Source organism: Micrasema longulum, unplaced genomic scaffold (genome assembly GCF_059751315.1).
Source record: "Micrasema longulum isolate JH-2025_06_02 unplaced genomic scaffold, ASM5975131v1 h1tg000111l, whole genome shotgun sequence".
NCBI classification, from domain to species: domain Eukaryota; kingdom Metazoa; phylum Arthropoda; class Insecta; order Trichoptera; family Brachycentridae; genus Micrasema; species Micrasema longulum.
The window spans coordinates 862-24394 of record NW_028277317.1 but is presented as its reverse complement, the minus strand read 5'-3'; the positions used below and the strand labels follow the sequence as shown (position 1 = coordinate 24394).

General features: G+C 36.0%; 1 protein-coding gene across 1 annotated transcript in view; it reads left to right on the top strand.

The window, feature by feature from the left end:
* GCS2alpha (glucosidase 2 subunit alpha) overlaps window positions 1–23313 on the top strand; it is a gene marked incomplete at its 3' end in the record, with an annotated part of 32367 nt that extends 9054 nt beyond the window's left edge. The window contains exons 3-16 of the mRNA XM_088238494.1: window positions 1266–1393; window positions 3574–3799; window positions 5184–5304; window positions 5968–6112; window positions 7229–7478; window positions 7795–7934; window positions 11488–11675; window positions 11811–11953; window positions 14399–14586; window positions 16355–16520; window positions 17041–17177; window positions 18289–18401; window positions 21648–21799; window positions 23200–23313. Of these exons, the coding sequence (XP_088094620.1) occupies window positions 1266–1393; window positions 3574–3799; window positions 5184–5304; window positions 5968–6112; window positions 7229–7478; window positions 7795–7934; window positions 11488–11675; window positions 11811–11953; window positions 14399–14586; window positions 16355–16520; window positions 17041–17177; window positions 18289–18401; window positions 21648–21799; window positions 23200–23313 (2211 nt within the window). The remainder of the gene's footprint in view (window positions 1–1265; window positions 1394–3573; window positions 3800–5183; window positions 5305–5967; window positions 6113–7228; window positions 7479–7794; window positions 7935–11487; window positions 11676–11810; window positions 11954–14398; window positions 14587–16354; window positions 16521–17040; window positions 17178–18288; window positions 18402–21647; window positions 21800–23199) is intronic.
* Between the last annotated feature and the right edge of the window lie 220 nt (window positions 23314–23533).

The following is a 23533-nucleotide window of genomic DNA, read 5'->3' as shown; positions in this document are numbered from 1 at the left end:
TCGTTACATCCGAGATTTTGCTATTTCCGTGATCGCTATAACCGAGTTCGACTGTATTTGACATAATATTATTGTCTTTTTTTCATAATTAAAACTATTTTTTGGTGTGTGCATGAGTGTCCTACACTAATATACAAAGAAATTGTCAATATTTCTGTACGTACTGTTTGTTTACCCAATTAAATAAATAAATATCAGAACAATATATTATACCAGCAATGTTTTGAGTTGGTCCAAATTTTTGTAGGCGAGAACTGGATTCAATTATTATTATTATGGATAACTTATATAGAGCCGTTTTCGTAATATTAATACCTCAAGGGCGCTTTACAAAGTGATTATACTGAGAAATAAATTAAATTTCAGCCTCTTTAATTTCTAATTTAAAAAAAAACAATGTACTTTGTCATCACATGCTAAGGATTTATTCAAATGATTTATTTATTTATTTTTATTTAATTTTACAATACGCCCAAGGGGCATTTACAAAAATATACAGGTAAGTACAAACAAAGTAAGTAATAATTTCAAAGATAAACAACGCTTTTTTGCATACATGTAGAAACAATAAAAAGCATACTGCCATGCAAAATAAAAAGTGAAACTTTACATAGAAAAAAAGAAAAAAAAAATATGGATATAAGAAAAGTAATTGAATTAAAAAGCAAATTGTTAATAACTTGTAAAGAATTTAAACAAAAAAATATATAAATATATACATATACTTATACGTATAAAAAAAAGGTATTAACAAATTATTATTAAAAACAAATAATAAAAATTAGTTTACAGTAAGTATATATAATAACATAATATCTGGTACACAAAAATATTTGATACATTTCTTCTTCTTCTAATGGTTCCTCTCCCCGATGGAGGTTGGAAATCATCATTGCGATTCTTACTTTATTGGCAACTGCCCTGAACAAGGACCGAGTGCTGCAATGGAACCAGTCGCGCAAGTTTTTAAGCCAAGAGATGCGCCTTCTACCTGCACTGCGTCTCCCTTCAATCTTTCCCTGTAGAATGACTTGTAAAATTAATTGATACATTAATTTCAGAAAAAAAATAATAAATAATAATACACATCAAAAACAGAGAAAAAATTGTATGAAAAAGAAAGTTTTATTACGACATTGATAATTAGTTTTAAACAGTGCATTTAAGAACGTTTCAAAATGGATAATTGTCGTATTAAAAATGTCTATATCACAAGTAAATTTGTTTGATTTAGAGAAGTAGTGTTAATTTATATTTTTTTTTAGGTTTCCTTCATCTTGAAGCTGACGGCCCTAGCTGATAGCACCTTCAGGTTCTTGGTGGACGAAAAGCAGCCACTTAAACCACGCTACCGAGTGGAGCATGCCCTTGACGGGGAACCCAAAACAGATGTGTAAGTTAAATTCAAATCCATAGAATTAAGAATAGTTTAGAAACCGCATACGCACATCAAACTGAAGGCGACTAAATTACTCATAAATGAGTAGTTTTACGTTTTGACCATTAGTTTCTTTGTAGGCGTCGCTCAGTACGCAACTCCCAATTTGAATTCAACTATGCCGTGTTGTTTTTTTTTTATTTAGGAAACATACAGTACAGTTTGATAAGAACCATTCTAAAAAAGCCTTTTAGATTTATTTATTTATTTAACTGTTTGTACATAATGTTATTTGTACATTGGCGGGCTTATTGCCAAATGGCAATTTCTTCCAACCAACCAATAAAATAAAAGTTTTATTTTTATAATTCAAGTTACAGAACATATTCAATAGAAAAAAAAAAGATTAAAAAGTTAAAAATATATAAAAATAGAAATAAACGTATTTGTTTATAAATTACCTTAAATCAAAACTATTACTCAATGGGAAAAACGAAAGGAGGAGAGATTAAGGAAGAGAAAGGAGATGTTTCTTCAGACGTGATTTAAACAGAGATAATGTAGTAACATCTTTGATGGTGGATGGGAGATGATTCCACAGTCGAGCCGCACGGACACTATATGAGTTAGAGAAGAAAGAGGAATTGTGTATGGGTATTAAGAGAGTGCCTTGAGAATGAGAACGAAGAGGTAAACCATGAACTGATAAGCGTTGAAATTTTTCACACAGGTATATAGGAGCGTTAGGACTATGAAGTACATTGAACAGAAGTGAGAGGGAGTGATAGTCTCTCCGCTGTCTAATTTTAAGCCATTTCAGTTGCCTACGATAATCAGAAATGTGGTCATATTTCCTAAGACCAAAAATGTACCTTTTGCATGTATTCTGAAGTCGTTCAAGTTTATCGAGTTGCTCACAGCTTAAATCAGTCATGGAAACATCAGCGTAATCTAGAATGGGCAGTAGTAATGCTTGTACGAGAGTGCATTTAGTATTAATGGGTAAGAATTTTTGCAACCTTCTAAGTGAGTGTAGACTGAAAAATATTATGCAGATATCAGAGTGCTTCTTTATTCAAGGAGTTTGCAGTGCTTGATATTAGACAGCGATATTTACTGAGAGCAGTGGTGGTCACTCACATCAACAGAGATATACATCCATCAGTTGCCTATCAATGTGAGACTCGGAGTTCCAGTAACGATCCGATTTCTCGACAAATGGTTAGAACTTCCTTAGCACAGAGACAATACTCCTACATAGGACAAAAGCCATATAATATAATGCCAGAGTCATGGAAACGTTGCAAGAACCACAAGCTAAAGAGGTTGCTGACTACTTTCCTTGGAGAAATTGGTCGCAGGGAGTCTGAGGGGTTAATGGTGGCTGTTAGATGGCCGACACATGTTTTAATTTAAATTGTTATTATATATTTTTAGTTTTTTTACTGATTTAATTTTTAAGATCCTCATGACTTTTTAACTTGTTTTAACTATGTATTTAAAAAAAAATTAATTTATTACATCTTTTACTTTATTTTTTAATAATCTTTCTTTAAATATGCTTTTTGCTATACAACATACATTTTTATTTTTTTATTATGACTTTAAATATGTTTCTTACTATGTATTCTGTTTTTATTTCGCATTTTACTGAGTTTCAAAATATTTTTATAGACATATTTATATATTTTCATGGTTTGTCAATCAATGTTTCCGTGTGCACAATAAAATTTTAGAGAAATTAACAAATTGCTTCATTTATACCTTACATTCGTGTTATGATGATATTTTTTCCCATCGTGGTGACATCACGAATGCGCGCGGCGAAAGTGGGGCATAGTGGGGGTATTATTGGACACAGTCCGATGTATTCAAATATGATTCTACGCTCCTTCTGGACTATTCTTGATTCTATGGTTTTATGATTACTCCGCGTGTGACGTCACAAGTTCTCTTTGGTGAGTTCTGCTGATTGGTCAGTTGGCTTCCCGTTAGTCGGAAATCTATCACAACACTATCATTGCTTGATTCGGAAGAATTTGTGATGTAATTTATTTTTATATTTTTTTTTTTTGCACATTTTCGAGATACTTCGCCGTACAATTAAATGCCGTGTGTAAGAATTTTTTTCCCGTAGCACTGAATTTCCTCATTGGAGTAGTTGAATAATGAAATGTTGATGATGATTATTTCAGGTTAACCATCTTGGAGACAGACCTGGAGAAGGGCTTCGTTCGCGTTTCAAATACTCTGGGCAATGCCGTTGTCCTTCGCGCCCAGCCCTTCAGGGCCGAGTTCTTCGACGCCGACGGGGGTCTGGCGGCCATCATCAACGACAGGGGACTTACCACCATGGAACATCTGCGGGAGAAGAAGGAACCTCACGAGGGAGCTGAAGAGGACGAGAACGCCAATAATGGGGTAAGATTCAGACAAAAGACGTATTACTAAATACTTTGCAATAAGACTTTCTTATGTATGGAAGTGAAACATGGAACTGGCAGAGGAAGGATGAAAGCCGAGTGAACGTGGTTGAAATGCGATCTCTTAGACGAATGTGTGGGAAATCAATGTATGACAGGGTTACGAATGATGAAATCAGGCGAGAGTGTAAATCTGTGTCAAGTATAATTGATAAGATTAAGAAAAGGTATCTGAGTTAGTTTGGTCACGTAGAACGAATGGACAACGAAAGAATGGTAAAACAAGTATATATGGCGAAAATGAACGGCAACGTGGCATGATCAGATAAACCAAAATCTTAAGTCTGGTCATGTCAAAAGCAGACAGAACCGAAGGGCATGTATGACAAGATGTATGAATGTGGAAGAAGCTAGGAATGTATGCCAAGATAGACATGTGTGGCGGTCCATTTACTCTGCCTACCCCTACGGAGAAATGGCGTGATGGTAGTAGTAGTAGTAGTGGTAGTGGTAGTGGTAGTGATAGTGGTAGTGGTAGTGGTAGTGATAGTGGTAGTGGTAGTGGTAGTGGTAGTGGTAGTGGTAGTGGTAGTGGTAGTGGTAGTGGTAGTGGTAGTGGTAGTGGTAGTGGTAGTGGTAGTGGTAGTAGTTGCAGTTGCAAAAAGACTAGCACATTCATTTGAAAACATAGGAGACTTCAAGAAAATTAAATGACCTTTTATGTCCATGTATGAGATACAGTAAAACATCGTTTTTAAGTTCCTTGATTTTACGTTTTCCCGCTTTTTACACCGAAATAGTTAGGTTCTATTTTTTTCCATATATTCTCATTCAAATATTCCCCCCAATCAACGTTTCTTGCGTTCTTCATAACCCCGGTTTTACGTCGAAATTTTTTCACAACTCATTTGATCTGTCGAAAGACGAGCCGCGCGCCGCCGCGTGAATGGAGAATAAAATCGAGGTAAATAAAAAAATGCGTAAATTATTGTCTCAAACTAAATTCAAAGTAGGTGCAGTGTAATTGACCATTTTGTTCAAGTGTCTAATTTTGACATTTTACTAAATAGTGACATGCGGTGGACGCATGTTTAGGAAGAATAAAGTCTACATCAATAAATTACGATGCAGAAAGTTTTAAAAATTGGCAATAGAAATATTATTTGATGTTATAAACATAATGTGAAAAGGAGATAGTTTAAACAGTTATTATAAAAGTGTGAATCAGTTTTGCCGCGATGTAAATGACAGCTGTAATTTTGTGGTGCCATATACTAAAAAAAGTGATACCATATAAATGAAATTTCCCAATATTTAGTTATTTATAATTATACTCTTAAATACCGTTCTGTGTGTGAAATAGAACTTTCTAATATTTTTAGCCCGAAGAAAAGGATCCCGGTGCGTGGGAAGAAAATTACAAGTCCCATCATGATAGTAAACTCCGTGGTCCAGAAGGACTGTCTCTTGATATCACCTTCCCCAAGGCAACACACTTGTATGGTGAGATCATTTATTAATTTGTTTTATTTATTTAGGATATCCACGATGCACTTGAATCAACCTTTTCAACCAGACAAAATTTGCAGTTCACAATGGAGTCCTGGTGCCTACCGTTACTATTATGAAATTTTAAAAATAATGACGAAAGCAGGCTGAACTCAGTCAAAATTGGTCACCTTATTACAATGTTCATATTTTTAAGTTAGAAAGAGTACAACGTAAATTCCTTAGATTCATCAATTACAAACTTAATATACCCACTGAAAATATTGATTACGATAATTTATTATGTACACTAAATATGTCAACTCTTCGTAAAATTCTTCTAAATTTTAATTTTATGCATTTGCTTTTTATTTCGTTTTTAAAATATCACTTAAACTCTAAACTTCATTTTCAAATAAAAAAATAAAAATGTAAATAGGGGCTAAATTTCTTACTGTCCATGCGCTCTGTAGCTGCAAGACGTTCTGTTATCTAGCCCATATATATCATAATTGGAGACAAGGAACTAGAATCCCAACCGTCCAGGCGCTCTGTAGCCGCAAGACGTGTTGGGATATTTATTTATTGTACAGTGCCCTTGAGGTGATTTTCACAAAAATGGCGCTATATAAATTATCCAAACATTACTATTATTATAAGTATTATTTTCTTTTCCAGGTATCCCCGAGCACGCGGACAGTTTTGCCCTTAGGTCAACCAAAGGGGCAGACCCGTACAGACTCTACAACTTGGACGTTTTCGAGTACGAACTTCAGCAGACCATGGCTCTCTATGGTGCCGTTCCCGTGATCTACGCTCACGGGTATGTTGTTCTGTAAATATGCGGTAGACTCTTGGTGTTAGATGAAGGTGAAATTGTCAAATCAGCATTCTTCGTCAATTCCCTTTCTGTCCAAAGCGCCAGACTTTGGATTACGCTACCTCTTCATGCGAACGCGGTTGAAATGCGATCTCTTAGACAAATGTGTGGGAAATCAATGTATGACAGGGTTACAAATGATGAAATCAGGCGAGAGTGTAAATCTGAGTCAAGTATAATTAATAAGATTAAGAAAGAGTCTCTGAGATGGTTTGGTCACGTAGAACGAATGGACGACGAAAGAATGGCAAAACAAGTATATATGGCGAAAATGAACGGCAACGTGAGACGAGGACGACCGAGGAAGACCGAGGAAGACGTGGCATGATCAAATAAACCAAAATCTTAAGTCTGGTCATGTCAAAAGCAGACATAACCGAAGGGCATGTATGACAAGATGTATGAATGTGGAAGAGGCTTGGATTGTATGCCAGGATAGACGTGTGTGGCGGTCCATTCTCTCTGCCTACCCCTACGGGGAAATGGCGTGATGGTATTAGTAGTAGTAGTACCTCTTCATGTGTATAATGCAGTTTGTTTAATCAGCTTTAAGAAACGCCTAAAATATATCCACTGTGTTCAGGTCGAAGACTAAATATGTAGATCTTATACATATTCTAGCAAAACGATTTGAAATACAAACTTCTATTGACTTAAATCGTTTTGCGAGAATGTGTATAAGACCCACGCAATTGATTTTAAAATCGCAAAACTCCTTATTTTAGAACTGTGGTTTTAAGCCATGAACCTGAACACTGTCGATACATCTTCAGGTTAGGTAATTAGAAATGTTCCATCCCTGATGAAGGTGGGAGAGAGAGGAATGGAAGAGAGAGAGGAATGGGAGAGAGAGGGGAATGGGAGAGAGAGAGGAATGGGAGAGAGAGGAACAAAAGAGAGAGAGAGGAACAAAAGAGGGAGAGAGTGAGAGAGGAACGGAAAAGAGAGAGAGAGAGTGAGTATGTAAAATGATATTAATAGTAAATATATGAGTGTAATTAGCATATAAGTTAAAGCATAAATATTTCTAAAATAAAATGAGGTATATTTACTTTCCAGGGCGGAGCGCACGGTGGGCGTGTTCTTCCTGAACGCGGCCGAGACCTGGGTGGACGTGGAGACGGAGCGCGACGCGGACATGGTCTCCTCCATCGTGAGCTTTGTGTCGGGCGCGCGCGCCGGGGCGGGCGCCCGCGCGCGTTTCATGGCCGAGGCGGGCGCGCTGGAGGCGTATGTGCTGCTGGGCGCGCGCCCCGCCGACTGCTTCCGCCAGTACGCTGCGCTGACGGGCGCCGCGCCGCTTCCGCAGGTGGGGGGTGGTAGGAGAGGAGAAGAGCGAGAGAGTAGGCAGAGGAACGGAGAGAGAGAGTAGGGAGAGGAACGGAGAGAGAGAGTAGGGAGAGGAACGGGAGAGAGAGCTTGATGAGATGTATGGGAGAAAGAGATTATGGAGAGAGAGAGATTATGGAGAGAGAGAGAGATTATGGAGAGAGAGAGATAAGAGAGAGAGCAGGGCAAGAGGAAAGGGAGAGAAAATTAGGAGTAGAAGAGAAGTAAGTGAGAACAAGAATGGAAGAGTGAGTAAGATGGGAGAGTTAGTAATTATATATATTTTTTGTTCATAGATGTTTGCGCTGGCGTACCACCAAAGTAGATGGAACTACAATGATGAAGAGGATGTGGCAGGAATTGACGCAGGATTTGACCAGCACGACATACCCATGGATGTTATCTGGTTGGACATTGAATACACAGATCAGAAAAAGTAAGAAAATTCAACGCTGCTCAATGTTTCGATCAAGTCACTATGTCGTCTCCGCTCCAAAACTCCCATATCAAACCAACCCGAATTATCTTTATTTATTTAAATAATAGGGAAATATAAGAAACTATGAATACCAATAAAAATACATGAAATGGATTTACAAAAATTAATATGGATATTGTGGAGAAATGTTTTCATACATAACATTTGGTTGCAAATTATGTGGGTGTGCATTTGTCAATTATTGTCACAATTTCTACATCCTTTACTTTTACCCACAACATCTGTTCACTTCCCGCCTTCAGTATCCTTTGATAACCTGCCCCAGCAAGACCTCGGGCAGTGAATCGCGCGTTTATTTTGTTGAACGTGTGCCGCATCATAGACCTTGGTTCCACCAACCACCAGTGTTCAGCTCCAGATCGGGGGCCTGTCCTAGTGTTGGTGCCGCTCGCAATCGACCAGTCGGACCACCGCATTTCCATCAAGAACGAACCAGGTTAGTGGCATCCATTCCTAATCCATCTCATTTGTTGGGGTTGTGACCGATTGACACTGCATACCGCATATCGACGAAATTCACTTATATATATCTTAGGCTATCTCTATGTTGAACAATATTACTTATTTATTTATTTATTAATGAAATCATACAGTCTTTATATAAAAAACAAGGTACAAAAGAACAATTTTAAAAAGTAAGACCAATTACAGATTTCACACTAATGAATGCAGGAGGAGAGGGGAAAAATAATTTAATTCTAAAAAAGTAAAAATAAAAATATTACATAAAAAGTTCATAAAAAGGAGAAGACATTGTAAAGCTACTCTACTTTCCTCCCTCTCTCTCTGCTTCCATGAACATTTCAATTTAATTGTAAAAAAATCACAACTAACAATAAATTATTCGATGCAGGTAGTAGATGTAGGTAAGTATAAATTAAGAGTTGAATTTATTTTATTTATTTATTGTGGATAACTTATATAGCGCCATTTTCGTAATAAAATACCTCAAGGGCGCTTTACATGGTGATTCTACTGTTAAGTTAATTTAATTGAAGCTTTAAATTTGTAATTTGATTAAAATAATTTATTTTGTTGTCACGTGGTACGGATTTATTCAAATGATTTAGAGAACAAGTGGGTTTTAAGTTTTTTCCGAAACATCACTTCACTTTCACAGCCTCGCACCTCTGCTGGGAGAGCATTCCATGCCATAGGGCCTGCGACCGCAAATGCGCGCTCACCAAATTTAGTGCGCTGTTTGCGTAGAGGTATAATAACTTTTCCTCTCGCCGTAGACGTAGCTGATCTAAGCGTGAGACGCCTGTCAGCTAGTTCATCTGGAATGCATAGTTCCCTTAGATATTCCGGAGCCGAGTTGTGCAGTGACTTATACATAAGCCAACAGAGTTTGTATTCGACCCTCTGTGGAAAACGTAGCCAGTGTAGTTCCCGAAGTAGTGGAGTGATATGACTGAACTTAGAGATTCCGAAAATAAGTCTCGCTGCGGCATTCAATACAGATTGTAGGCGAGTCATTTTGTTCATTGGTAGACCTGCATAGATACCATTACAATAATCGACTCTAGACACTACAAACGCATTTATTAATTGACGGGCGGCATCAACCGGCAAATTTTTGCGTATGCATTTAATTTGTCTCAGCTGGTAGAAGCATGAACTTATCGTTCTACTAATTTGAGCGTCAAGAGATAGGTCAGAATTGAGTAAAACTCCCAGTAGTTTAACGGTGGGTAAAACGGCACTCCCTACATTGGGTAGAGCCGTATCCTGGATCAAATTCTGTCGTCTGTCTGAAGCCACCCACAGTTGTTCAGTTTTTGATGGGTTTAATGTTAGTCTGTTTTCAGCCATCCAGTTTCCTATTTTCTTGATGCATCCATCAATTAAATTGACAAGCACACTTCTCTCGCCTGGTTTGCAATAAAAATAAATCTGCGTATCATCTGCATAGCAGTGCGACCACAATCCACATTCTTTGATAATGTTCTCTATATCTTTAGTGTAAAGGAGATAGAGAAGTGGTCCGAGTACTGACCCTTGAGGCACTCCTGTAGACACCCGAAAGTTGGTTGAGCTTTTACCCTGGAACACGACTGCATATTCTCTTTTATTAAGATATGAACTGAACCACATATGTGCCTGATCACGGATACCATAAGTTTTCTCCAGACGTTCAAGCAAAATAGTATGGTCTACAGTATCAAATGCAGCACTCATGTCCAGAAGAGCCATCAACACCAGATTACCAGAGTCCACCGACGTTATAATGTCAGACAGTACTCTTATCACTCCCGTCTCCGTGGAATGAAAACGTCGGTATGCCGATTGCCTTACCGAAAATAAAGAATTCCGCTCGATATAGTTAACGAGCCTGTGAGAAACTATTTTTTCTAGTATTTTTGATACGATGGGAAGATTTGAAATAGGGCGAAAACTGGAAAGATCTTCCACATCTAGTTGGGAATTTTTTAAAAGTGGAGTTACATTTGCTTTTTTTATGGCTCTCGGAACAATGCTGCGCTCCATGGATGTATTAAATAAATCTGTTAAAAATGGAGCTAATCAAATCAAATTATTAAAAGTAAAAGTTAAAATTAAAATGAAAAGTTTAAATTAAAATTAAGTTAAAAGTTACTTTGGACATTGACATTTTTCACGTCTCTGAGGGAGTTTTTCATTTCAAGATTTTCTTACTTCTTTAACATATTCTTCTCTGGATATTATGTATAATTATGTGTTATTTTTATATACACCTAATTTTACATTATTACTTTAATTATTTCTATATGTATGAATTAAGATATTCCATTTTGTAATGTACATATATATGAATAAATAAAATTTAAATTATATTAAATTTAAAATACAGTCTATTATATCGTAGAAGCCCTAGGGCTTCGCCCCCGCTATTTCTCGCCCCGCATCCGCGTGGGAATTCGTTAAAGAATTCAATTTACAAGTTGAAATTCCCGCTAAAATGGTCCATGCCTCTCTAATATGTCATGATTCGGTTAAATTTAGAACTTTGATTGTGACCGTTTCAATTTAAATAGAACATTCTCATGATTCATGCTGTCACTATTTTCGGGGCTAAAAATGTCGCGTTTTTGTAGAGACATATTTTTTAACAATTTGATTTTGAATGTTATGTATGAAAAAATTTCTCCACAATATCCATATTGATTTTTGAAAATACAATTAATTTTTCCAAATCCATTTCACATATTTTAATCGGTATTTGTAATATGTATGTGATATTTCACCAACTAGGCAATGCCAGATTCTTTTTTTTTGTTTTATACTTTTATTTCACAAAAGTCAACAGATGGAAGAGTTGAGGAAATTGGATGTTCAAACATAGGCAAAATGGTGAATTTTACAAAGTGTAAAGTGGCTACTTAAACCAGCCACATTCCCTCAAATGTTTTCCCTCTCTTTTGCAATAAATTTAAATCTCGATGAGCCTTGTCTGCAAACATTTGGACGAGCTCGAAACATTGTCAGTATAATAATATCCCGTCGCCAGATACTTCACCTGGGACTCCATGAAGTTCAGCCACCCGAGCGAGATGGTGGCCAACATGACGGCCAAGGGGCGCAAGATGGTGGTCATCATCGACCCGCACATCAAGCGCGAGGTCGGCTACTTCGTGCACGACGAGGCCACCGACCGCGGGTACTACGTCAAGGACAAGGACGGCAAGGATTACGAAGGTCAGTCCAGAGATCGGATTCTTACTCGGCGAAGACCGAATGCCGGCTATAGTTTATTCATTCATTTACAAAAAATAAAAACAAATAAACATACGTGAATACTGGTCAAGACTGCCAAGCCTTAACTTCCCTTAGGTTGGTGCTGGCCCGGGTCGTCGAGCTACCTGGACTTCTTCAACCCCGTGGTGCGTGATTACTATTCCTCCAACTTCAAATTTGACAAGTTCCCAGGCACCTCGGACAACGTGCAGATCTGGAACGATATGAATGAGCCATCGGTAAGTCGTATCAAATGGAAAGAATCTATTACCATAGTAATATATTACAACAGAGATGAAGAACATTTAAGAGAAGGTAATATGGAAGTCTAGGCATCTACAGGGCTTATGACCTGCCAATGGCTGGTTTAAGTGGCCACTTTACACACTGTGTAACATTCACCATTCTGCCTATATAAACCAGCCATTGACAGGTCATAAGCCCTGTAGATGCCTAGACTTCCATATTACCTTCTCTTAAATGTTCTTCATCTCTGTTGTAATATATTAATATAAACAGCTCCCCAGGGAGTTGAATCCAGTCCTTGTCTACAAAAATTTGGACAAACTCAAAATATTGTTGATAAATCCACCTAGTCCATGAAGAAGTATAGAAATTGAAAAAATAACATTTTCAGGCGTTGCCTAGTATGTAGGTGAAATAATTCAATTAGATGAATCTCACCCGCATAAATAAAGGTTTCAGCTCTTTAACTTCACAAACATCAACAGATGAAAGAATTGAAGGAATATGGATGTTCAAATATAGGCAGAATGGTGAATGTTACACAGTGTGTAAAGTGGCCACTTAAACCAGCCATTGACAGGTCATAAGCCCTGTAGATGCCTAGACTTCCATATTACCTTCTCTTAAATGTTCTTCATCTCTGTTGTAATATATTAATATAAACAGCTCCCCAGGGAGTTGAATCCAGTCCTTGTCTACAAAAATTTGGACAAACTCAAAATATTACTATAGTCCTTCAAATATAACCTGATTAAAATGACAGCTGCCAAACTAATCTCACTAGTGATGGGAAATTACTGATCACTGACCATGTACCGATCAAATTGATTTCATCAGTTTTTTCATGCAAACTGAAACTCTGTTTCCGAAAATTGATATAAAAATGCAAAAACAAGCTTATAATAGTGTGTTCAAGACAATTATTTGCCAAAAATAAGACATTTTATACTTTTTTTCATGAACGACATCAAAGGAATTATTTTTTTATTCGATCGATTTACATCATCATCAACAATCAATTTGTCCCATCTCTAATATTTTTGCAAAATTGATATAACATTGTAAGAACGTCGTTAATAATTAGGTTTATTTAAAAAAAAAAAGATTTATTTATTTATTTTATTAGGTAAACAAACAGTATGTACACAAATATTGCCAATTTCTTTGTATATTAGTGTAAGAAACTCATGCACACACCAAAAAAATTGTTTACACTTAATACAATAATTTAAATTATGCTCAATATAATAAATGTAAAAGAAACGAAATTAAAAAATATGCATATAATAATAAAAATAAAGTTGAATGTCTGCTTCTCTCAAAATTTCTATAATTTTTGACCTAAATTTACATACATTGTCACAAAAAATATCAGCCTCGGTAAATATATTGTTATATTGGTCGCATATTCTAGGTATTGTAGATTGTTTAAAATAGTTTGTCGACGCGTTTTCAGTATAAAACAGAAGATTTTGTCTTGTCGGTCTAGATGGCACACGGAATGGAAGTCTTTTTTAGTTTTAAAGCTGATTTTATATAATTATGTTGATTTATATGTCAAGAATCGTATTAAGAAAATAAATTAACATGCCAGATACAAATGATTTTTCGTGTGTCAATATAAATCACTCCTTAGACGTTACTACAAAGTTATGTCGTCACTTTTGCTGACTACTGTCATTCTAATCAAGCTATATTTAAAGAACTATAATAACATTTTGTGAAAAATTTCAACGCTTATCAGTTCATGGTTTACCTCTTCGTTCTCATTCTCAAGGCACTCTCTTAATACCCATACACAATTCCTCTTTCTTCTCTAACTCATATAGTGTCCATGCGGCTCGACTGTGGAATCATCTCCCATCCACCATCAGAGATGTTACTACATTATCTCTGTTTAAATCACGTCTGAAGAAACATCTCCTTTCTCTTCCTTAATCTCTCCTCCTTTCCTTTTTCCTCTTTCCGCTTTTTCCTTTTTCCCATTGAGTAATAGTTTTGATTTAAGGTAATTTATAAACAAATACATTTATTTCTATTTTTATATATTTTTAACTTTTTAATCTTTTTTTTTTTTCTATTGAATATGTTCTGTAACTTGAATTATAAAAATAAAACTTTTATTTTATTGGTCGGTTGGAAGAAATTGCCATTTGGCAATAAGCCCGCCAATGTACAAATAACATTATGTACAAAAAGTTAAATAAATAAATTTAAAAAAACATTTCTCGAAACGCAAAACTTGAAATGGAATAACAACCTTCGTAGTTATTCCATAGTACAAGCTCGGTATAAGGAAATCTTATGCCTCCGTTGATACATTAGTCAACGTTTTTCCCATTAGTACTGTAGACATTCTTAAATTTTTCATTTTCCCGCTTTTTACAAAGAAAAAGTGCAGCCAACAAAAATTCACTAGATAATATCGGCTTCTCCAGGTGTTCAATGGTCCCGAAGTGACAATGCCCAAGGATTGCCTCCACCACGGAGGATGGGAACACCGTCACGTACACAACACGTACGGACTTGTTCACACCATGGCGACCTACAGCGGACTCATAGACCGTTCGTCCGCTGCTGTCAGGCCCTTTGTTCTGACACGATCGCACTTCGCTGGCACCCAGAGGTAAAAAGATCTTAAAATTTATTGAATTATTCGTATTATATATTTGGCCGGTTTAAACAGCGCTATTTTTGTGATTAATCACCTCAAAGGCGCTGTTTAATTGTATCCGTAAACGTACATTCTAACTAAGCCAAAGTGACATACAGTCAAAACTCGTTTTTATGTTCCTCAATTTTACATTTTTCCCCTTTTTACACAGAAATATTGAGGTCTCATTTTTTGCCATACATTCTCATTCAATTTTCCCTCCAATTAAAGTTTTTTTATAATCCCGGTTTTACGTCGAATTTTTTTCAAAACTCATTCGATCTGTCAAAAGACAAGCCGCGTGGATGGAGAATAAAATCAAGGTAAGTAAAAAAATGTGTAAATCATTGTCTCAAAATTCAAAGTAGGTCTAATTTTGACGTTTTACTAAATAGTGACATGGAAGAATAAAGTCTTACATCAATAAATTACGATGCAGAAAATTTGCAAAATGGCAACATAAATATAATTTGATGTTAAAAGTACTTAGTTTAAACAGTTATCATAAAAGTATGAAACAGTCCGCGATGTAAATGACAGTTGAAATTTTGTGGTGCCATACTAAAAAAAGTGATACCATAAAAATAAAATTTCCCAGGGAAAAAATCGTTATATGCATTTTATGCAAATTCAAAATTTTATTTTCATGTTTTTAATGGTAAGTACCTAGATAAAATTATTTATGCATGTATTTTTTCAAAGTTGAATAAAAAATAACACATTGCAGTTTTGTTTGAAAAAATACAAAATATTTTTAATTGAATCATTGGTAAATATGAATAATCCCCAATCAGACATTTCTCACAATTTTTCTGCAGTAAATTTAGTATAGTCTTGTACAATAATTATATTTTAATGAAATTTGATTTTTTCCATACATTTTTCATTTCCTCACTTTAAAGTTTACCCCAGTTTTACACTTTTTTTGTTGCTCCCTTGAAAAACGTAAAACAGGGGTTTTAATGTAGTCGTTTTTCTTAGGAATAAAACATGGCGACCAACTAAGGGATCTAATTCACATTGTATTATTATTTTTTAATTGCGTACTTATATTTATTTATATATACGCCCAATGGGCATTTTTAAGGACATATTTATTACACAGAAAATTATTATAGAGGAAAGTAGAAAGATACAATGGTATATAGTAGACTCGGTGGGAGTGGAAGCGGGAGAGAGGTGTTTATAATTGAATTCGATTCAGTGAACGTTTGAAAGAAGACAACTCGTTATCAAAGAAATCAAGACTGGTATGTTTGTTGGCAGACCTGAGAATTCTGGGCATAGGGGAATGAAAACCATAGTTAGTTCTATGGTTATCGGTGTGAAAGAGTAAGTTTTGTCTGAGGTTTCTAGTTGGGATATTTAATTTTATCGAGCTCAGTAGTTCAGGCGCATCAAAGAGTGAGTTGAGAATTTTAAACAGGACTAGAAGGTCGGATTTATTTCGACAGTCTTGAAGAAAAGATATACTTAAGTTAGTTTCTAACTCATTACACGTATATTGGTTTCTGGATAAGCCCAATCTTCCAGCCTATCTTTCTCAAAAATCGATGTTGAACGGATTCAATATTTTCGTTGTGAATATCATAATACGGAGACCAGATAACAGAGGAATACTCTAGGTGCGGGCGAACTAGGACACAGAAGAGAGTTTTAAGGGTATTGATATTTTTAGTCAGTTGTGCTTATATAAACTGCTAATTAATTTGAAACGAATAAATAAATGATTTTGCTGCAGGTACGCAGCGGTTTGGACTGGTGACAATATGGCGGAATGGGGCCACCTCAAGATAACCATCCCTATGTGTCTGTCTTTATCCGTGGCCGGAATCAGCTTCTGTGGCGCTGATGTGGGCGGATTCTTCAAGTATCCGGAGAAGGAGCTGATGACGAGATGGTACCAGGTGAGAAAGAAGAAGCGTTTGTTTAAAATTGATATTTTAATTAATATCAACAGATGAAAGAATTGAAGGAATATAGATGTTCAAATATGGGCAGAATGGTGAATGTTACACAGTGTGTAAAGTGGCCCTTAAACCAGCCATTGACAGGTCATAAGCCCTGTAGATGCCTAGACGTCTATATTACCTTCTCTTAAATGTTCTTCATCTCTGTTGTAATATGTTAATTTTACATGTTTAGTGTAATGTTATTTTCAAAATTGCTTTATGTACTTTTAACTGTATATTGTAAGAGCCCTTTGGGCGTTTATTAAATAAATAAATAAACTCAAAAACTGGATATCATATTGTGGTAGAATAGGGTTCGAATCTCAGACTCCCGATCTGTGAGACCGCGGCATTAGCCACGGATCCACAAATCTGAAATTCCTACCATTCTCAACCAAGTCTGAACACGACTGTATTCTTTATCCGCCCGGACACGGAAATTTCATTATCAGTATTGTTTTAACATGATTTCTAGGCCGCTGCCTTCCAGCCATTTTTCCGAGCCCATTCTCACATCGACACCAAGAGGAGGGAACCCTGGCTATACGACCCTGATACCACAGGCCTTATCCGCGAAGCCATCAGGAGGAGATATTCGTATCTCCCTCTCTGGTGAGACCATTTCATATTTATTTGTGAAAAGTGCAGGTATGTTGATGGTAACAACAACATATCTACGAGTTAACAGTTTTATTTTTGTGTTTATTTGTTTTTTTATGATACAGTAAAACCTCGTTTTTACATTCCTCAATTTTACGTTTTTCAGTTTTTTACACCGAAATGTTCAGGACCCTTTTTTCTTCTTACATTCACATACAAATATTCCCCCAAGATAAGTCATAAGCCCTGTAGGTGCCTAGACTTCTATATTACCTTTTTTTTTTTAAATTTCTTCATCTCTGTTGTAATATGTTAATGTTAACAGCTCCCCAGGGAGTTGAATCCAGTCCTTGTCTACAAAAATTTGGACAAACTCAAAATATTGTTGATAAATCCACCTGGTCCGTGAAGTATAGAAATTGAAAAAAATATAAATTTTCAGGCGTTGCCTAGTGTGTAGGTGAAATAATTCAATTAGATGAATCTCACCCGCATGAATAAAGGTTTCAGCTCTTTAACTTCACAAACATCAACATATGAAAGAATTGAAGGAATGTGTATGTTCAAATGTGGGCAGAATGGTGAATGTTACACAGTGTGTAAAGTGGCCACTTAAACCAGCCAATGACAGGTCATAAGCCCTGTAGATGACTTCTATATTACCTTCTCTAAAATGTTCTTCATCTCTGTTGTAAAATGTTAATATTCCCAAATGAATGTTTTTCACATTTTTTATTACCCCGGTTTTATGCTTAAAATTTTTCGTAATTTATTTGATGAGTGAAAAAACGTAAAAAGGGGGTTTTACTGTAATTTAAAACGTGTTAATAAACCTTTATTTATTATTAGTTTGGTGCGATCTAGATCTGTTAATTTTTGTGTAAATAAGTAAAATATTTTTTTAAATACAAAAAAATTTACAATTTAACAAAGTGATTTAAGGAGAGGTAGTAGATTAACGAGCATATGTGATTTAGGTATTTTTAACCATGCACAAATTAAAATTAATTTGGATAAATTAAAATAATTTATACAAATTAAAATTAGTTTGTATAAATTTAAATTAATTTGTATAAGTTAAATTTAATTTGTATAAATTAATGCATTGTCTTTTTTTTTCCAGGTACACCCTGTTCCACGAACACTCCATCAGCGGACTGCCAGTCATGAGACCGTGCTTTATGCACTTCCCCCAACAGAAGGATCTCTTCTCTCTGGACACCCAGTACCTCTTAGGTATTTTTTTATTTATTAAATATACGGCCTAAGCCAATTACAACTGTTGTACGAAAAAGCATATGTACAAGAAACTGCACAAAAAGAAGACAATTATCTAGCAAAGAAACAGGGCAACAAAACAATGGTATACAATATATTCACAAACACAATCAACATATAAGACGTCGAGCTAACCCACGCCAACCCATCTTCATCCCACACTATGTCGATGGCGAAGAGCTCTACGAAAAGCCGGAAGATCTATCCCGAAGAATTCCAAGTTGTGTGACGAATTGACTAATCTCCACATTCTGGACATTGGGGCATAGAAACAAAGGTTGCTCTTAGAAGATTTATTAAATGGCAGATTTTGACTTCCGGTGACACGGTTGGGAACATGAAAAGAAGCATTGAGTATTTTGAAAATGTATGTAAGGAAATGCGAATGTTGATGGATGCAGAAATAGAGGAAGACCGAGAAAGACATGGCATGACCAAATCCAACAAATACTTAAAGATGGACATGTCAAAAGTCGGAATAATCGGCGCGCGTGCATGAGAAGATGTATGAATGTAGAGGAAGCGAGATCTGTATGCAAAGATAGAGTGTTGTGGCGTTCTATCCTCTCTGCCTACCCTTACGGGGAAACGGCGTGATGGTTTGTTTATGTAAGGAAAAAATGCATATTTGTACGAGTTGTATTTTTAGGATTATCTAAATATCACCCATATGGCGTTACTAAGTGTCTACTGAGTCCATTCTTTGAGAAAAAAGTGTCCAGATAAGTGAATTCTATAAGAAAAAAGTGTCCATATAAGAGGATTCTATGAGAAAAAAGTGTCCAGATAAGTGGATTCTATGAGAAAAAGGTGTCCATATGAGTGGATTCTATGAGAAAAAAGTGTCCAGATAAGTGAATTCTATAAGAAAAAAGTGTCCATATAAGAGGATTCTATGAGAAAAAAGTGTCCAGATAAGTGAATTCTATAAGAAAAAAGTGTCCATATATGAGGATTCTATGAGAAAAAAGTGTCCAGATAAGTGGATTCTATGAGAAAAAGGTGTCCATATGAGTGGATTCTATGAGAAAAAAGTGTCCAGATGAGTGGATTCTATGAGAAAAAAGTGTCCATATGAGTGGATTCTATGAGAAAAAAGTGTCCAGATAAGTGAATTCTATAAGAAAAAAGTGTCCATATAAGAGGATTCTATGAGAAAAAGGTGTCCATATGAGTGGATTCTATGAGAAAAAAGTGTCCAGATAAGTGAATTCTATAAGAAAAAAGTGTCCATATAAGAGGATTCTATGAGAAAAAAGTGTCCAGATAAGTGGATTCTATGAGAAAAAGGTGTCCATATGAGTGGATTTTATGAGAAAAAAGTGTCCAGATAAGTGAATTCTATAAGAAAAAAGTGTCCATATAAGAGGATTCTATGAGAAAAAAGTGTCCAGATAAGTGAATTCTAAAGAAAAAAGTGTCCATATAAGAGGATTCTATGAGAAAAAAGTGTCCAGATAAGTGGATTCTATGAGAAAAAGGTGTCCATATGAGTGGATTCTATGAGAAAAAAGTGTCCAGATGAGTGGATTCTATGAGAAAAAAGTGTCCATATGAGTGGATTCTATGAGAAAAAAGTGTCCAGATAAGTGAATTCTATAAGAAAAAAGTGTCCATATAAGAGGATTCTATGAGAAAAAAGTGTCCAGATAAGTGGATTCTATAAGAAAAAGGTGTCCATATGAGTGGATTCTATGAGAAAAAGTGTCCAGATGAGTGGATTCTATGAGAAAAAAGTGTCCATATGAGTGGATTCTATGAGAAAAAAGTGTCCATATGAGTGGATTCTATGAGAAAAAAGTGTCCAGATGAGTGGATTCTATGAGAAAAAAGTGTCCATATGAGTGGATTCTATGAGAAAAAAGTGTCCAGATGAGTGGATTCTATGAGAAAAAAGTGTCCATATGAGTGGATTCTATGAGAAAAAAGTGTCCAGATGAGTGGATTCTATGAGAAAAAAGTGTCCATATGAGTGGATTCTATGAGAAAAAAGTGTCCAGATGAGTGGATTCTATGAGAAAAAAGTGTCCATATGAGTGGATTCTATGAGAAAAAAGTGTCCATATGAGTGGATTCTATGAGAAAAAAGTGTCCAGATGAGTGGATTCTATGAGAAAAAAGTGTCCATATGAGTGGATTCTATGAGAAAAAAGTGTCCAGATGAGTGGATTCTATGAGAAAAAAGTGTCCAGATGAGTGGATTCTATTAGAAAAAAGGGTCCATATGAGTGGATTCTATGAGAAAAAAAGTGTCCAGATGAGTGGATTCTATGAGAAAAAAGTGTCCATATGAGTGGATTCTATGAGAAAAAAGTGTCCATATGAGTGGATTCTATGAGAAAAAAGTGTCCAGATGAGTGGATTCTATGAGAAAAAAGTGTCCATATGAGTGGATTCTATGAGAAAAAAGTGTCCAGATGAGTGGATTCTATGAGAAAAAAGTGTCCAGATGAGTGGATTCTATTAGAAAAAAGGGTCCATATGAGTGGATTCTATGAGAAAAAAGTGTCCAGATGAGTGGATTCTATGAGAAAAAAGTGTCCATATGAGTGGATTCTATGAGAAAAAAGTGTCCATATGAGTGGATTCTATGAGAAAAAAGTGTCCAGATGAGTGGATTCTATGAGAAAAAAGTGTCCATATGAGTGGATTCTATGAGAAAAAAGTGTCCATATGAGCGAATTCTGTGAGAAAAAAGTGTCTGCTGATTTGGATCCCACGAGAAAAAAGTGTAGGTGAACGTATATAGCGTCAATACAATACCTCAAGGGCGCTTTACAAAGATGATTCTTTAAATAAATAAATTTAATTTAAACTTTTTTAATTTGTTTGTCTACCATGCTAGAGGTCCCGGGTTTGATTCCTGACGTGGTTGATATGAATTATTTATTTAAAAGGGTGTTTTTACACTAGAATATTTCATTGTCCCTGGACTGGTACCCGAAGCGTAAGACTGATCATCTTACCTTTATTTAACAAAAAAATATTGTTGTACCAATGCAATGCCCTATGCACCATTAGGTGCTGCAAGGGAATGATGATGATGAATTTAAGTAAAACAATTTACTTGGTTATCACGTGCTACGGATTTATTCAAATGATTTAGAGAACAAGTGGATTTTAAGTTTTTTCCGATGAGCCCTTGTCCATCCGTGTATCCATGGGTCTGCGGCGTCGTCATATAGGCGTGTATTTTGATTTCAGGCGACTCGCTCCTCGTATGCCCAGTCACGGACGAGGGCGCCACCTCTGTGAGTGTAATTCTGCCCGGAGAGTCGGACCAACTGTGGTACGATGTGGACACGTATCAGCCCATCAAGGCGGGCAAGTTCAGCCAAACTGTCACCATATCCAAGGTACTGATGAGGAGGTTCTTTTAATTTTTTTTGTTTGTTAATGAACTGTTAAACTACAACAAAAAAAAAAAAAATTGTGTAGCCGCCAGTGGCGAGCGGTGTTTTTTTTTATCGGTAATCTACAAAAAATGACCATCATTTCGTACCTACATATTATTACATGTTATATAAGTACTATATTTGGTCGGCCTCGTGGTGAAATGGTCAGCGCGTTCGCCTACCATGCTAGAGGTCTCGGGCTCGATTCCCGACATGGTTGATATGAAATATTTTTTTAAAAAGCGTGTTTTCACACCAGAATATTTCATAGTCCCTGGACTGGTAGCTAAAGCGTAAGACTGATAATCTTACCTTCATGTAAAAAAAATAATCTAGATACGCTGCGATCGGTGTACCAATGCAGCGCCCTATGGATCATCTTACCTGCATGTAAAAAAAATAATCTAGATACGCTGCGATTGGTGTACCAATGCAGTGCCCTATGCACCATTAGGTGCGGAAAGGGAATAATGATGATGATGATTTTTTTCTGTGGTTCTGTGAAAATCGACTCAAACAACAATTATTATTAAATTCGCGATAAACGTAGCTTTATTCTACACTATTTAGGCTTGCGGCCTCCGTGGTGTAGTGGTCAAGACGCTTGACTCACGCACGGAAGGTTCCGGGTTCAATTCCCGGTGAGAACACTAAAATTCAATGTGATTTTTCTCAAGCCTGGGTGTTCTGTGATGTAATTCACCACTGTGATTGGGCCTCCTGGCCTGTTGTAATGCAAAAATAAAAAAATTCAAAACAAACTATTTTAATACAATATTATTAGATTTAATACAAGATATTGTGGACTTATAAGATAGTAAAGAATTGGACAGAATGTCTGCAGCCGTTCCATAAGTGTTACCTAACCTACGCACCATGCAGTCTCGGTAGCAATTAACTGTTTTGTTGGTTGGAAGAAGTACTGGAGCAATGAAACAATAAAGTACTCCTAGTGTTGACAGCGGGTACTCTAAAATTAATCAATTCAAGTATTTTTGGTGCGTCAAAAAGAGAGTTTACAATTTTATACAGTACAATGAGATCATTAATAGTTCTTCTTTCAGAAAGTGTTGTTAGGTTAAGCATTGTAAATAAATAGTCATAATTCACATTTTGTATTGGAATGTTTAGTTTGTAGTTTATATATCGTTGAAATTTATGTTGAATGTTTTCTATATTATAAACATGAGCATTATAGCAGGGTGACCATATTGATGAATTAAAATCTAAATTACTTCTTACAAGAGAACAGTATAATATTTTCAACTATCGGATGGACTTGAAATTTTTTGTGTTTCTCAAAATAAAGCCCAACATTTTTAATGCCTTGCTTGAAATTGCTAATATGCAAATCTTTCCAGATCCCCGTGTACCAGAGAGGCGGCGCCATTGTGGCCAAGAAAGAGAGAATGCGACGCGCTTCATCCCTCATGGCGCACGATCCATACACTCTAGTCGTTGCGCTTAGTAGCAACGTACGTACAAAGTTTTTAGTTATTTTTCATTTAGAGTAAAAGCTCGTCTTTGCGTTCCTCAATTTTACGCAAATGTTGGGATATTTGAATGAGAATGTATGGAAAAAATGGGACCTAAACGTTTCGGCGTAAAAAGCGGAAAACGTAAAATTGAGGAGTGTAAAAACCAGGTTTTACTGTAATTACTTCTGTTTTTGAACTGATGGTTATAGCCGGCATA